Below are 11,461 nucleotides of genomic sequence, written 5' to 3'. Positions count from 1 at the left end.
ATTAATCACATTTATATCCCACCTTTCCTTCCCCTCCCAAAAGGTCAAGGTGGCGCACGTAATTCTCTCCTTTCCCCCATTTTATCCTCACAAGAACCCTGTGAGGTAGGCTTAAGCCCAGAGACGGGGATTGGCCTGTGAGTTTCATGGCTGAGTGGAGATTTGAAACTGGGTCTCCCACGTTCAGCCCTGGGGCAGCCAACATGATACCCTCCAGATGTGGATGGGCTCTTATAAGTCTCATTCACTCCAGCATGGCCAAGGGTGATGGGAAGTTTTGCAGTCCAGCAACATCTGCAGGGGACCAAGTTAGCTACCCCTGCTGAAACCAGAGCATGCTCCAAGGCTTTGAAACTCCCTCCCTAGCGATGTCAGACTGGCTCCCTCCTTGCTGTCCTTCTGCCAGCAAGTGAAGACAGGCCTTTGGGAACTGACTGTGCTGGTTTTTTAAGGAAAGGACTTTTAATACCGCTGCTCTGCTTCTATTCTCTGCATTTTAATTTTTAAATTGCTTTAATTCTGTTAAGAGTTTAATTACTTTTTAATGGTTATCTTGCATACGTGCTTAGCTTTTAGTATTTCTTCTGTGTTGCTTTAAGGCACCTTGAGTCCCTGTCCGTGGAAAAGGAATAATAATAATAATAATAATAATAATAATAATAATAATAATAATAGTGGTTTTCCAATCCCCCCCCTCAAAAAAAAAATAGTGTTTATCTTTGCAATGTCATCTTCATTGCATGAAGTACCCAGGAGTGTTTTTAGACCCACTTTTTTCAGTGGGACAGAATGATCCCACCTGACAGAATCCATCCCACCTGATCCATGGGATGGCGCCATCTTTGAATCTGACTGGAGAAAGCAAGAGAAAAGCAGGTCCTCAGTTGCTCCCCAGCATCAGGTGTCCTAGGTGTTTTCAAAAGACTCACCCTGCCCACCTGCCAGCTCGCTTACTCAGCTCCCTGCTTGACTTGCAGATTTCTGAATAAACAGCTTATAACAAAAGGTGTCATTGGTCTCCATTGTTCTCTCTCTTCATGGAAACTGCATTCCCCTAAACTGAGATGTTGCCTTTTGTGTGTGCCTGTGGAGTGGACACCACAGGATCTCCGACAGCTGCCACAGTCACTCAACCAGGCTTTGAAATAATCAACATAGCCGGACGTGTTTCTCTGGGATCCGTCCAACAGGCAGAGATGCCTTTGCTGCTGGTAGCCAGTTCTTCCTAGAAGGGACCATGCACAGGCAATGAAAGGATGCCCCCTCTCTCTTCCCCTGTACGAGATCCACTTATTTTTGTGGTACTTTTTAATGTGCTATTTCAGACAGAAGTAATGGCACAGAGCAATTGAATCCAGAGTGCAAACAGACCTCTTGACTTTCTGCCATCTGTGGGAATTGTGGGACCCAGACTCAAACGATCCCGCTTCTGCCATCTCACCAAAATGTTGAGTGAAAGGGCATCTCAAAGCCTCACAAGTTTGGATTTTAGGCCACCTCTGAGATTTTCTGGTGAGGCTGGACCAGGGAGGCACCTGAAAAATCAGTGTGATGATGGGGATGGCTGAAACCAGAGTTTCCCCAACCCCAGCATTTTGGAGTGCTCAGGTGTGATTTAGTGGAAATTGTGAGGCATTTCAGTTTAGCATTAATCTACCAAGTTAAATATTTGGTGCCCTATTTCTCCCCTTTATTTGTAAAGGTCCAGATTTCAGCATGGGTAGTCAAATAGTCAGCCTGGATAGTTCCGTTGGTTAGAGCGTGGAGCGGATAACAGCAAGGTTGCAGGTTCAATCCCCTTATGGGACAGCTGAGCTATTGCTTGGATTAGGGCTGCCATACGTCTGGATTTTCCCAGACATTACCAGGATTTCAAAGGCAGGATTGACGTGGGGGAGGGGGTCCGAAAGGTGGTACCTTGATTTGGATCTTAGGCAATCCAGTTTAAAAACAAACTAAAAAAAATCCTTCCAGTAGCACCTTAGAGACCAACTAAGTTAGTTATTGGTATGAACTTTCGTGTGCATTAAAAAATTCCTTCCAGTAGCACCTTAGAGCTCATACCTATAACTAACTTAGTTGGTCTCTAAGGTGCTACTGGAAGGAATTTTTTTATTTTGTCTCAACCACAGCAGACCAACACGGCTACCTACCTGCAATTTAAAAACCATGGTCTTTTGGCTCAACAACTTAGGGGTTTGTCTTATAAAAGCTTAACAACTTTCAGGGTGTCCTGAAATATGGCAACCCACTCTGGAACTATATGGAACTCTTTCCTGCAGGAGGCAGTGATGGCCACTAACTTAAAAAGAGGATTTGACAAATTCATGGAGGAGAGGGCTATTAGCTATGATGGCTGTTAGGGGTGCCAACTTGAATAAAATAAGGGGGACCAAGTAAGCCCTGTCACACATAATCAATCACATGACACAGCACACACATGCCATTTGAATGGCAATGCCCATAAACTGGGGGGGCTGACCCCCTCAAATATTTTATGGGGGTGTGTGAAGGGACATCAGCCTCTAGGTCCCACTACATCATACACAGTATATATATTTTTTTTTTTATAAAATTTTTTATTGGTTTTTCCACATATAATATAAAACAATACAAGAGACAAACACAAACAAACAAACATATAAACATGTATAATTTCATAGATTTTTTCATATACCCAATTTCAGCGACTTCCCCATGCCCCCCTTTTCTGCATCTCTATTTTAAACTTTTTTTCCAGCAACCCCTGATCCAAATTATTATTGATTCCTTTCTTTAACCTCTTTCTTTCCTCTTATCCAATCATTTATCGCTGCAAATCTGTTATGCTTTACCCAAGACATTTTAACACTCAATAATTTTGCAACTATTTTTAAGATAAAGTTTAAATTTCTTCCAATCTTCTTCCGCCGTCTCTTTCCCTTGGTCACGGATTCTGCTCGTCATCTCTGCTAGTCCCATATAATCGATCACCTTCGTCTGCCACTCTTCCAGTGTGGGTAGTTCTTGTGTCTTCCAATACTTTGCTAGTAGAACTCTCGCTGCTGTTGTAGCATGCATAAAAAACATCCTATCTTTCTTTGACACCAATTGGCCTACCATGCCCAGGAGAAATGCCTCTGGTTTTTTATGAAAGGTACACTTGAGCACCTTCTTAATTTCATTATAGATCATTTCCCAGAAGGCCTTAATCCTTGGGCACGTCCACCAAAGGTGATAGAAAGTACCTTCAGTTTCATTGCATTTCCAACATTTGTTATTGGGCGAATGGTAAATTTTTGCAAGCTTGACTGGGGTCATGTACCACCTATAAATCATTTTCATAATATTCTCCCTTAAGGCATTACATGCCGTAAATTTTGTACCGGTGGTCCATAACTGTTCCCAGTCAGCAAACATAATGTCATGATCATCATACACAGTATAGAACCTCCCACACAGTAACCCTGTGCACATGGCAGTGTGTTCCCTTTTCATGCAGCCATGAGTTCCACAGGTCAGTGTCGCTTTCAGCCTGACACCGACTCAGGAGAGATCCAAGGACAAGGACTCTGAATCCCTGGAATGACAGGAGCCGCGGGTGGACCATCGGTGTCACGAGCTGGGTGCAAAAGCCCCCCATATCACAGAAGTAGGGCTCTCCTAACCATCCCCTCAATCAATGCAGCTGTGTTGGGAGGGGGAGCCACCCATTTTTGCTGGATTATTTGTGTCTAGGAGGAGGAGGAGAAGGCCTGTTAGGGGCAGGCTGGTGATTAAATATTCTGTTTATGATCAGCTTTTGCTGAGCAGATCCCGGCATCTCCCTGGTTCTTGCCTACGTGTGACACATACATAATAGTCCCAGGCACTTAAACAGAGGCTGTTTCATCTTCAAAGCCGTTTTCTAAAGATGCCCTAATACATTAAACATGCCCACCCACCCCCTCCCCTTCCCATGGAAAGAGGAACAGCCCTCTGCTTGTCTCCGGCTGTCCTTCTGATGCAGTCTTCTGCTTCCTGAGGGTCAAGAGGGTCTTTTTAAAAAACGATTCTGGAGAAAGAGAGACAGAGATCTATTTTGCTGCTCCAAGAGTTCTCAGAAGGATCCTTGGGCTCACTTAAAGCCTGAGGGGCTGCTTTATAGGGGCCTGCAGAAGCAAAGATTGAGTTTTTTTGTAGATGGAACCAAGTGGTATATAAATTTGGTTAATTAAATAAAGACCTAGGGTGGCTTTTGACATGACAGCTGCACCCAAGGAGGTGCTTTTGGGTTTCATTCTTGTGCACAAGTTTGCAAGTCTAGATAGCAAGCAGGGATTTGAATGGCATTCCTGCCCGCTTTGTTGCGCAAAATTCCCTGCTGCATTATCTGTGCCCCTTAAGGCAGATCTCTCTAGGTTTCTGCCTCCACTAGTGGGCTGCCCACCATCTCACCCCTAACACTCCCTGGTTAGCCCCCTAATCTTGCCTCCAACTCTAGGGAAGAAATGGTTCCTGTCACCATTTGACTTACACCCGTGTAGTGGGGCTGCTTTATTTTAGGGTCCAAGGTGGCATTTTCCTGTTTGATGCAGTACCACAAATGCCACACAACCGCTCCCTAGGTCAGGGGGTGCAAAGTCCCCATGCCTGGCTCCATCGTTTGGGCACCCAGGAGAGAGAAAACCCCACAAGCAACTCACAAGTAAGCAGAGAAGCCAACTCACAATTTGCTCGTTTCTCATGGCACAACTGGCCAGTTGCCCAAGGAGAGGGCTGGCCCTGGATTAGGAGTATAAAAACTTCAGCCACTTCCAAAAATTAACTGGGACCCTCGGGGAACAACCTTGAGGGGCGCCCTTAGAGACAGACACACACATATCCCACACATTCATGCACAAACTGAATCTGGTGCTTTTCGAGACAGGGAGATGAGTGGGAAGGCGGAGCTTCCACTCTGCGTCGACCTGGCCGTGTCTTCGCTCTGCCACTCACACGATACCACTTCACGTGTCAGGCTCCCGCTCCAGTGGCTAACCCCACCCTTGGTAGCAGCAGAAAGGAAGAAACAACATGGGCTGGCAGGAGCAGAGCAGAGTGCATGCCGGCTTGAGGAAGCCGACAGCGCCTCTGAGCCCGTGCAGAGCGCCGGCCCGGCGGGGCTTCCTGGGAGGCGCGCTACAACTCGGCTGCCCGAGCCGCTGCCGCCTCCCGCTCCGCCCCGCGCTCCGCCCCGCGCGGGGTGTGTCCCGCCGGCGCCGGGCCCGCCTCCCGAGGGTGTAGCGGCGCTGCTGGCGCGGCGGAGGCGCCCACGAGCGGAGCGCCGGCCGTGTGGGCGCACGGGGAGCTGGTGACGCGCCATGCGGTGGCGGTGATCGGGAGCGGCGGCCGGCTCCGTGGTCGTGGTTGTCGCCGCCGCCGCGAGGCATGGCCGGGCTGCTGCCGCTGCCGCTGCGGGTCCTGCTGGCGATGTTAGTGGCGGCATCCCCGGGCGCCCGGGCGCTGGAGCTGCTGGGCGGCGCGGGCGTCGGGGCGTACGACGCGTCGGAGCGGCTGGGCGGCGGTCGCGGCTCGGGGCGCTGCCAGGCCATCGAGATCCCGATGTGCCAGGGGATCGGCTACAACCTGACGCGCATGCCGAACCTGCTGGGGCACGAGCACCAGGGCGAGGCGGCGCTCAAGCTGCACGAGTTCGCGCCGCTGGTGGCTTACGGCTGCCACGGCCACCTGCTCTTCTTCCTGTGCTCGCTCTACGCGCCCATGTGCACCGACCAGGTGTCCAGCAGCATCCCGGCCTGCCGGCCCATGTGCGAGCAGGCGCGCCAGCGCTGCGCGCCCATCATGGCGCACTTCCACTTCGGCTGGCCCGAGGCGCTCGACTGCGCCCGCCTGCCCACCAAGCACGACCCGCACGCCCTGTGCATGGAGGCGCCCGAGAACGCCACCGCCGAGCCCCAGCGCGGAGCCGGCATGCTCCCGGTGGCCCCTCGCCCGGCCCGGCCCGCCGTCGAGGGCAGGCCCCCTCCGGCAGGCAGCCCGCCCGGCTCGGCTCCGGGAGGCCCGTGCGCCAACGGCGACAAGTTCCAGTTCGTGGCCAAGAGCGCGTCGTGCGCCCCGCGCTGCTCCCCGGGAGTGGACGTGTACTGGGCGCGTCGCGACAAGGACTTCGCCTTCATCTGGATGGCCGTGTGGGCCACGCTCTGCTTCGCCTCCACTGCCTTCACAGTGCTGACTTTCCTGCTGGAGCCCCAGCGCTTCCAGTACCCGGAGCGGCCCATCATCTTCCTCTCCATGTGCTACAACGTCTACTCGGTGGCCTTCCTCATCCGCTCAGTGGCGGGCGCAGAGGCCATTGCATGCGACCGTGAGGACGGGCAGCTCTACGTCATCCAGGAGGGCCTGGAGAGCACTGGCTGCACCCTGGTCTTCCTCCTACTCTATTACTTCGGCATGGCCTCTTCCCTCTGGTGGGTGGTGCTCACCTTGACCTGGTTCCTGGCGGCGGGGAAGAAGTGGGGCCACGAGGCCATTGAGGCACACAGCAGCTACTTCCACCTGGCCGCCTGGGGGGTCCCCGCCATGAAGACCATCGTCATCCTCACCATGCGCAAGGTGGCCGGTGACGAGCTGACGGGCCTCTGCTACGTGGCCAGCCTGGATGTGGCCGCCCTGACGGGCTTTGTCCTCATCCCGCTGTCCTGTTACCTGGTCGTGGGCACCTCCTTCATCCTGACGGGCTTCGTCGCCCTCTTCCACATCCGCAAGATCATGAAGACGGGAGGCACCAACACGGAGAAGCTGGAGAAGCTGATGGTCAAGATTGGTGTCTTCTCCATCCTCTACACCGTCCCGGCCACCTGCGTCATCGTCTGCTACTTCTACGAGCGCCTCAACGTGGAGTATTGGACTCTCCGGGCCTTGGAGCACGGGTGCCTGCCTTTCCCCGGGCGCCGCAGCCTAGACTGCACCCTGGAGGCCTCCGTGCCCACTGTGGCCATCTTCATGCTCAAGATCTTCATGTCCCTGGTGGTGGGCATCACCAGTGGGGTCTGGGTGTGGAGCTCCAAGACCCTGCAGACCTGGCAGAACCTCTGCAACCGGAAACTGGGGGGCAGGACTAGAGGGAAGCCCTGCAGCGGGGTGACTTGCACAGGCACCCACTGCCACTACAAGGTGCCTGCTGTGGTGCTGCACATGACCAAGACAGACCCTTACCTGGACAACCCTACGCATGTCTGAGGCAGGTTGGGGCCTCCAGAAAACAGCCGTGCACATAGTTTGTAGCAGGTCAAGGAGCAAGGAGCTCCTGAGAATCTCTTGTGGGGGGAGATGGTGGGAGGCAGAAGGAGTGGCTGTTTGTGGGCATCTGGGGAGGGCAGGGGAGCAACTTTGTTACGCTGTGGGTCTGAAGAGAGCAGCTCATGGAAGCCCCTCACCTTCCCTCCCTCCAACCCCCCACCCCAATCATATATATAGCTACGCTTCCCAGCCTTGCGGGTTGGACACCTCCGTTGCCAAAACCCAGCCAACTATTTCAGTGTTTCGTTTTGGAGGCGAGATGGGAGAGAGCATTTGTCCAAGTTTATTTAATTCTGTAATTTATTTTAGACTTTTTTTAAAAAAAGAAGAAGAAATCCATTAGCTGAAAGAAATGGAAAAAGAAGGAGTGGGGGGGGGGGAGAAAGAAAGAAAGAATCCCCAATAAAACCTGGCTGTGTTATTTCAACTGAGGTCGATGCTGTTTGCAGGAATTCAGGAGGCTTTGGAAACAGCTGTTCCAAAGGCAGCATGGAGGGGAGGTGGGGAGTGAAGAGAGTTTGGGAGCGGGGAGCCTGGATGTCTGCAAGAAGGAGAGCAGCAGGGTAAATCCTCTCACAGCCGGCCTGAGCTTTAGGCCTTGCCACCAGCGTGGGGGGGCCTCCCTGTCCCCCACCCCAGCACCACCCCCTGCCCAGTTGGGGAGCTTGTACAAGTTGTTTCGAGCAGCCACGGCCAAGGACGGGAGGCTGTCAAAATATTTTTAGCCTGGCTGGAGAGTGACAAAGCTGAGCTGGCTGTGCCAAGGCTGTGCGAGTCATCACCCAGCAGCCCACCCCCGTCTCCCCCTCGGGAGTCCCCAGCGCCTGCCCATGCTGTGACCTTCAGACTCCTCTGCCGCTGAGATCCAGGAAGGGGCAGCTGCCAGGGGCTTGGGGAGAGGCAACTGCCTCCGGTGCTCTCTGCCAACCAAGAAGCCGGCATCCAGAGAAGCTGTGTTGCGTTGGCCCAGGGCGTTTCAGAGGCGTTGGGCTTGGTGAACTGTCTCAAGAGCTCCAGGGAAGCTAGGAGAGTGTGGGTTGCCAGCCCCCACCTCCATATAGTGCCCGGTTGTGGTTGCAGTGGCGAAGCAGTGGCTTCCCACACACCCAGCTACCACGCCATTGCAGATGGGTTTGGCCCCTTCTTCCTGAAACGCCACCCAAAGCCCCCTTTCCTCTTCCACTCCCCAGGCCCCCATCCCTGCCTCTCACCACAGCAGGAGGGCAGGGAGCTCCCTCTTCCCCAGGGAGGCTCTGGCCAGTAGCCAAGGAGAAGCCAGCTGCTGAGCGAGCCAGGGGGCCTGGTGGGGTGGGGGTTGCAGGGATCATTTGGCAGCAGCCAGCGGGGCTGGGGTGGAGGGCAGCCTTTGAGCAAAGCCCCCTTGCTCTGCCTGGCTGCCTGGGTCAGCTGCTCAGCTCCCAGTGCTGGTTTTGGCGCCCTCCAGCCCCGCCTGGAGCCAGGCCTTCCTGCAGATGAATAATCCTTTCCACCCTGTCTCCCCTCCCATCCAGGTGACTGGCCTTGGCGCCTCCAGCTCACTAGAGTCTTCTCTGGCGCTGCTAAGGGCACCAGCAGGCCTGAGGAAAGAGAGGGGGGGCCCGTCCAGCATCAGAGGAAGCCCGCAAAACCATCTGCCATAATAAATTTGTTAGAGACTGTTGTTTTTGAGGCCCTCGCCAATGCTGGGTTCCCCAACTTCCACCCGAGGGGGAGGCTCTAGAAATTGGGGTTCTGGCCCCCTTGAGTGATGGAACCTGGGGGGAATGGGAGCTTTCCAGGCTGATTCTGGCTCCAGGCTCCTTTGCCCGGGGATGCTTAGCCACCAGCTAGAGGGGTAAAACTTTGCTGGGCAGCTATGTGTGTACAACATGTGTTACTACATCAGAGCTTTCCAAACTTTTCATGTTGGTGACACATTTTTTAGACATGCATCATTTTGCGACACAGAAACTTGGTTTTACTAGCAAACCGGAGGTTAAACTAACTCCGTTCCAACCCCAGGAGGAGCGTTCACACCACACACCTACACACTGCAGCCGACACACTAATGTGTCGCGTGCCACACCGTTTGGAAAGCTCTGGCCTGCCTGACTGAGATCTTGTAGAAATAAGAGAAATGGGTGCAGGGAGTGATTTTTCCTCCCTCTCCCATAGTACTAGAGGCCAGGGTTCCCTGTGAAATTGATTGGAAGGCAGACAAAAACCACCCCTGCTGTGATGGTTACCGGCTTAGTTAGATTGAAAAAGAGGATAGACAAATTCATGGAAGAGAAAAGGTTTGCAGCAATGGCTACTGCTGGTCCGGGTGTATAAGCAGAACCTCCAGATGCAGAGGCAGTCTGCCAGGGTATTGCCTGTTGCTGGGAGGCACCAGCAGAGGAAAGTTCTTGTTCTCATGTCCTGCTTGTAAGCCTCCGAGTGGCCTGGATGAACCTGGGCCTGATCTGGCAGCTGAAACCACTTGGATGCAGGTACTGGATCATGCCAAGCCCTCAAGTCTTGTTAGCACAGGGGTCAGCAAACTTTTCCAGCAGGGGGCTGGTCCACTGTCCCTCAGACCTTGTGTGGGGCTGAACTATATTTTTTTTGGGGGGGGGATGAACGAATTCCTATGCCCCACAAATAACCCAGAGATGCATTTTAAATAAAAGCATTCTACTCATGTAAAAACATGCTGATTCCTGGACCGTCTGTGGGCCGGATTTAGAAGGCGATTGGGCCGGATCTGGCCCCCGGGCCTTAGTTTACCTACCCATGTGTTAGCACAATCGCATCTCCATGCAGGTGATGGGAGGAGGGCTAGTTGGTATCCTTCAGGTGCCCAATTTGGCCCAGGGGCTGCCTGTTGCTGACCCCTCTCCCTGCTGGGTGCTGAATGAACCAGGTGCCTGAGCTTCTTGCCTGAGGAAGATGGTCTCAAGCTAACAGCTTTCCCATCTGTTTGGGAGTGTATCCTGGAGTAAAGTGCAAGTGGGGTTAGATGAGGCAGTCTCCTGGGAAGAGGAGCTACGCAGAGCAGCCTTCAACAACCTGGAGCCCTCCAGTTTCTTTTGGGTTACGGCTGCTACCTCCTCTGGGGTTGTAATACAGCTGCGCTGCCTGGGGCTGCTGGGAACTGTAGTCCAAAACATCTGGAAGGCACCTGGTTGGCGAAACCTGATGTGGAGCCAGGCATAGTTTTTGACCCCAGAGAGGAGCTTCCGTGCTGCCTGTTGCTCACACACGCCTGCCCTTGCTAGCTGTAGGAAATGCCACTGGGATAACCAGCTCTCTTCCTGGGTCAGGGGCACAACACCTGGCAACCAGCACTGCGGGGCAAGGCCTGCCGAGGGACACCTGTCCTTCTGCTCTGGATAGGAAAGAGCAAAGTGTTGCCAGGAAGGCGGGGGGGGGGGCAGTGCCAGTGACACCTGCAGAGAGTGGCCTTCCTGGGCAGCACCAGGAAGGGCACCCAAGTGGTGCCAGCTGCAAGTGGGCATGTGACTCCTTGCTAAGCCAGTGAGGAGAGCTTTTAATGGTGTCAACCTCGAGATGGGCTTCCAGTGGGGGTGTCGTCGTCCCCCCCCCGCCCCACAATGGATGTGCACAGATGCTCTGGATGTGTGTTGCGTTCTCAGTTGTCATGCCTTGCCCAAGCCACACACTGTGGAAGCAAAAGTGGTCCTAGATGTGGGGTGGGGGAGTTCTCTTGGATTTCTTGCCACCCAAGGGAGCCAGAAGCATTTGCCTCTGCCTTGTGCTCTTCAACCTCTGAATAATAATAATAATAATAATAATAATAATAATAATAATAATAATAATAAATAATATATTTATACCCCATCCATCTGGACTATAAATCCCATCAGCTCCTGAGACTTTGGAGTGTTGTATTAGTTTAATTTCACAGCCGAGGAGACTCTCCTTAGTGTTCCAAAGTTAGTAAATTAAGCTGCCCCTTTGTCTGTTTACACTGACTGTCAGCAGCTCTCCAGGGTGATGGGGAGCAGGGCTTGATTTCTTTAATAAATTTTAAAAGTGGCACCAGAGGGCAAAGGCTTCACGGGGGCTGTGTCATCCCTTCAGTATGAGGATGCAAGGCAAAGACAATTAGAAGGCGCTCTAGACAACTTTCTTCATTGCACAATGTTTTTTGGAGATCAGCTTCTCTAGCCGATGGGTTGCAAAGTAGTGATAAATTATGTCAGGTGGTTTCCTGGGC

At 53.0% G+C, this 11,461-nt stretch overlaps 1 protein-coding gene across 1 annotated transcript; it reads left to right on the top strand.

The window, feature by feature from the left end:
• The first annotated feature begins 5,252 nt into the window (after positions 1-5,252).
• FZD9 (frizzled class receptor 9) lies at positions 5,253-7,687 on the top strand. The gene has a single exon (XM_053366856.1). The coding sequence runs from the start codon at positions 5,389-5,391 to the stop codon at positions 7,198-7,200; it is 1,812 nt and encodes a 603-aa protein (XP_053222831.1). The 5' UTR covers positions 5,253-5,388; the 3' UTR covers positions 7,201-7,687.
• Positions 7,688-11,461: the final 3,774 nt, after the last annotated feature.

This window comes from Podarcis raffonei, chromosome 15 (genome assembly GCF_027172205.1).
Source record: "Podarcis raffonei isolate rPodRaf1 chromosome 15, rPodRaf1.pri, whole genome shotgun sequence".
NCBI classification, from domain to species: Eukaryota; Metazoa; Chordata; class Lepidosauria; order Squamata; family Lacertidae; genus Podarcis; species Podarcis raffonei.
This window is presented reverse-complemented; position numbering and strand designations above follow the sequence as displayed.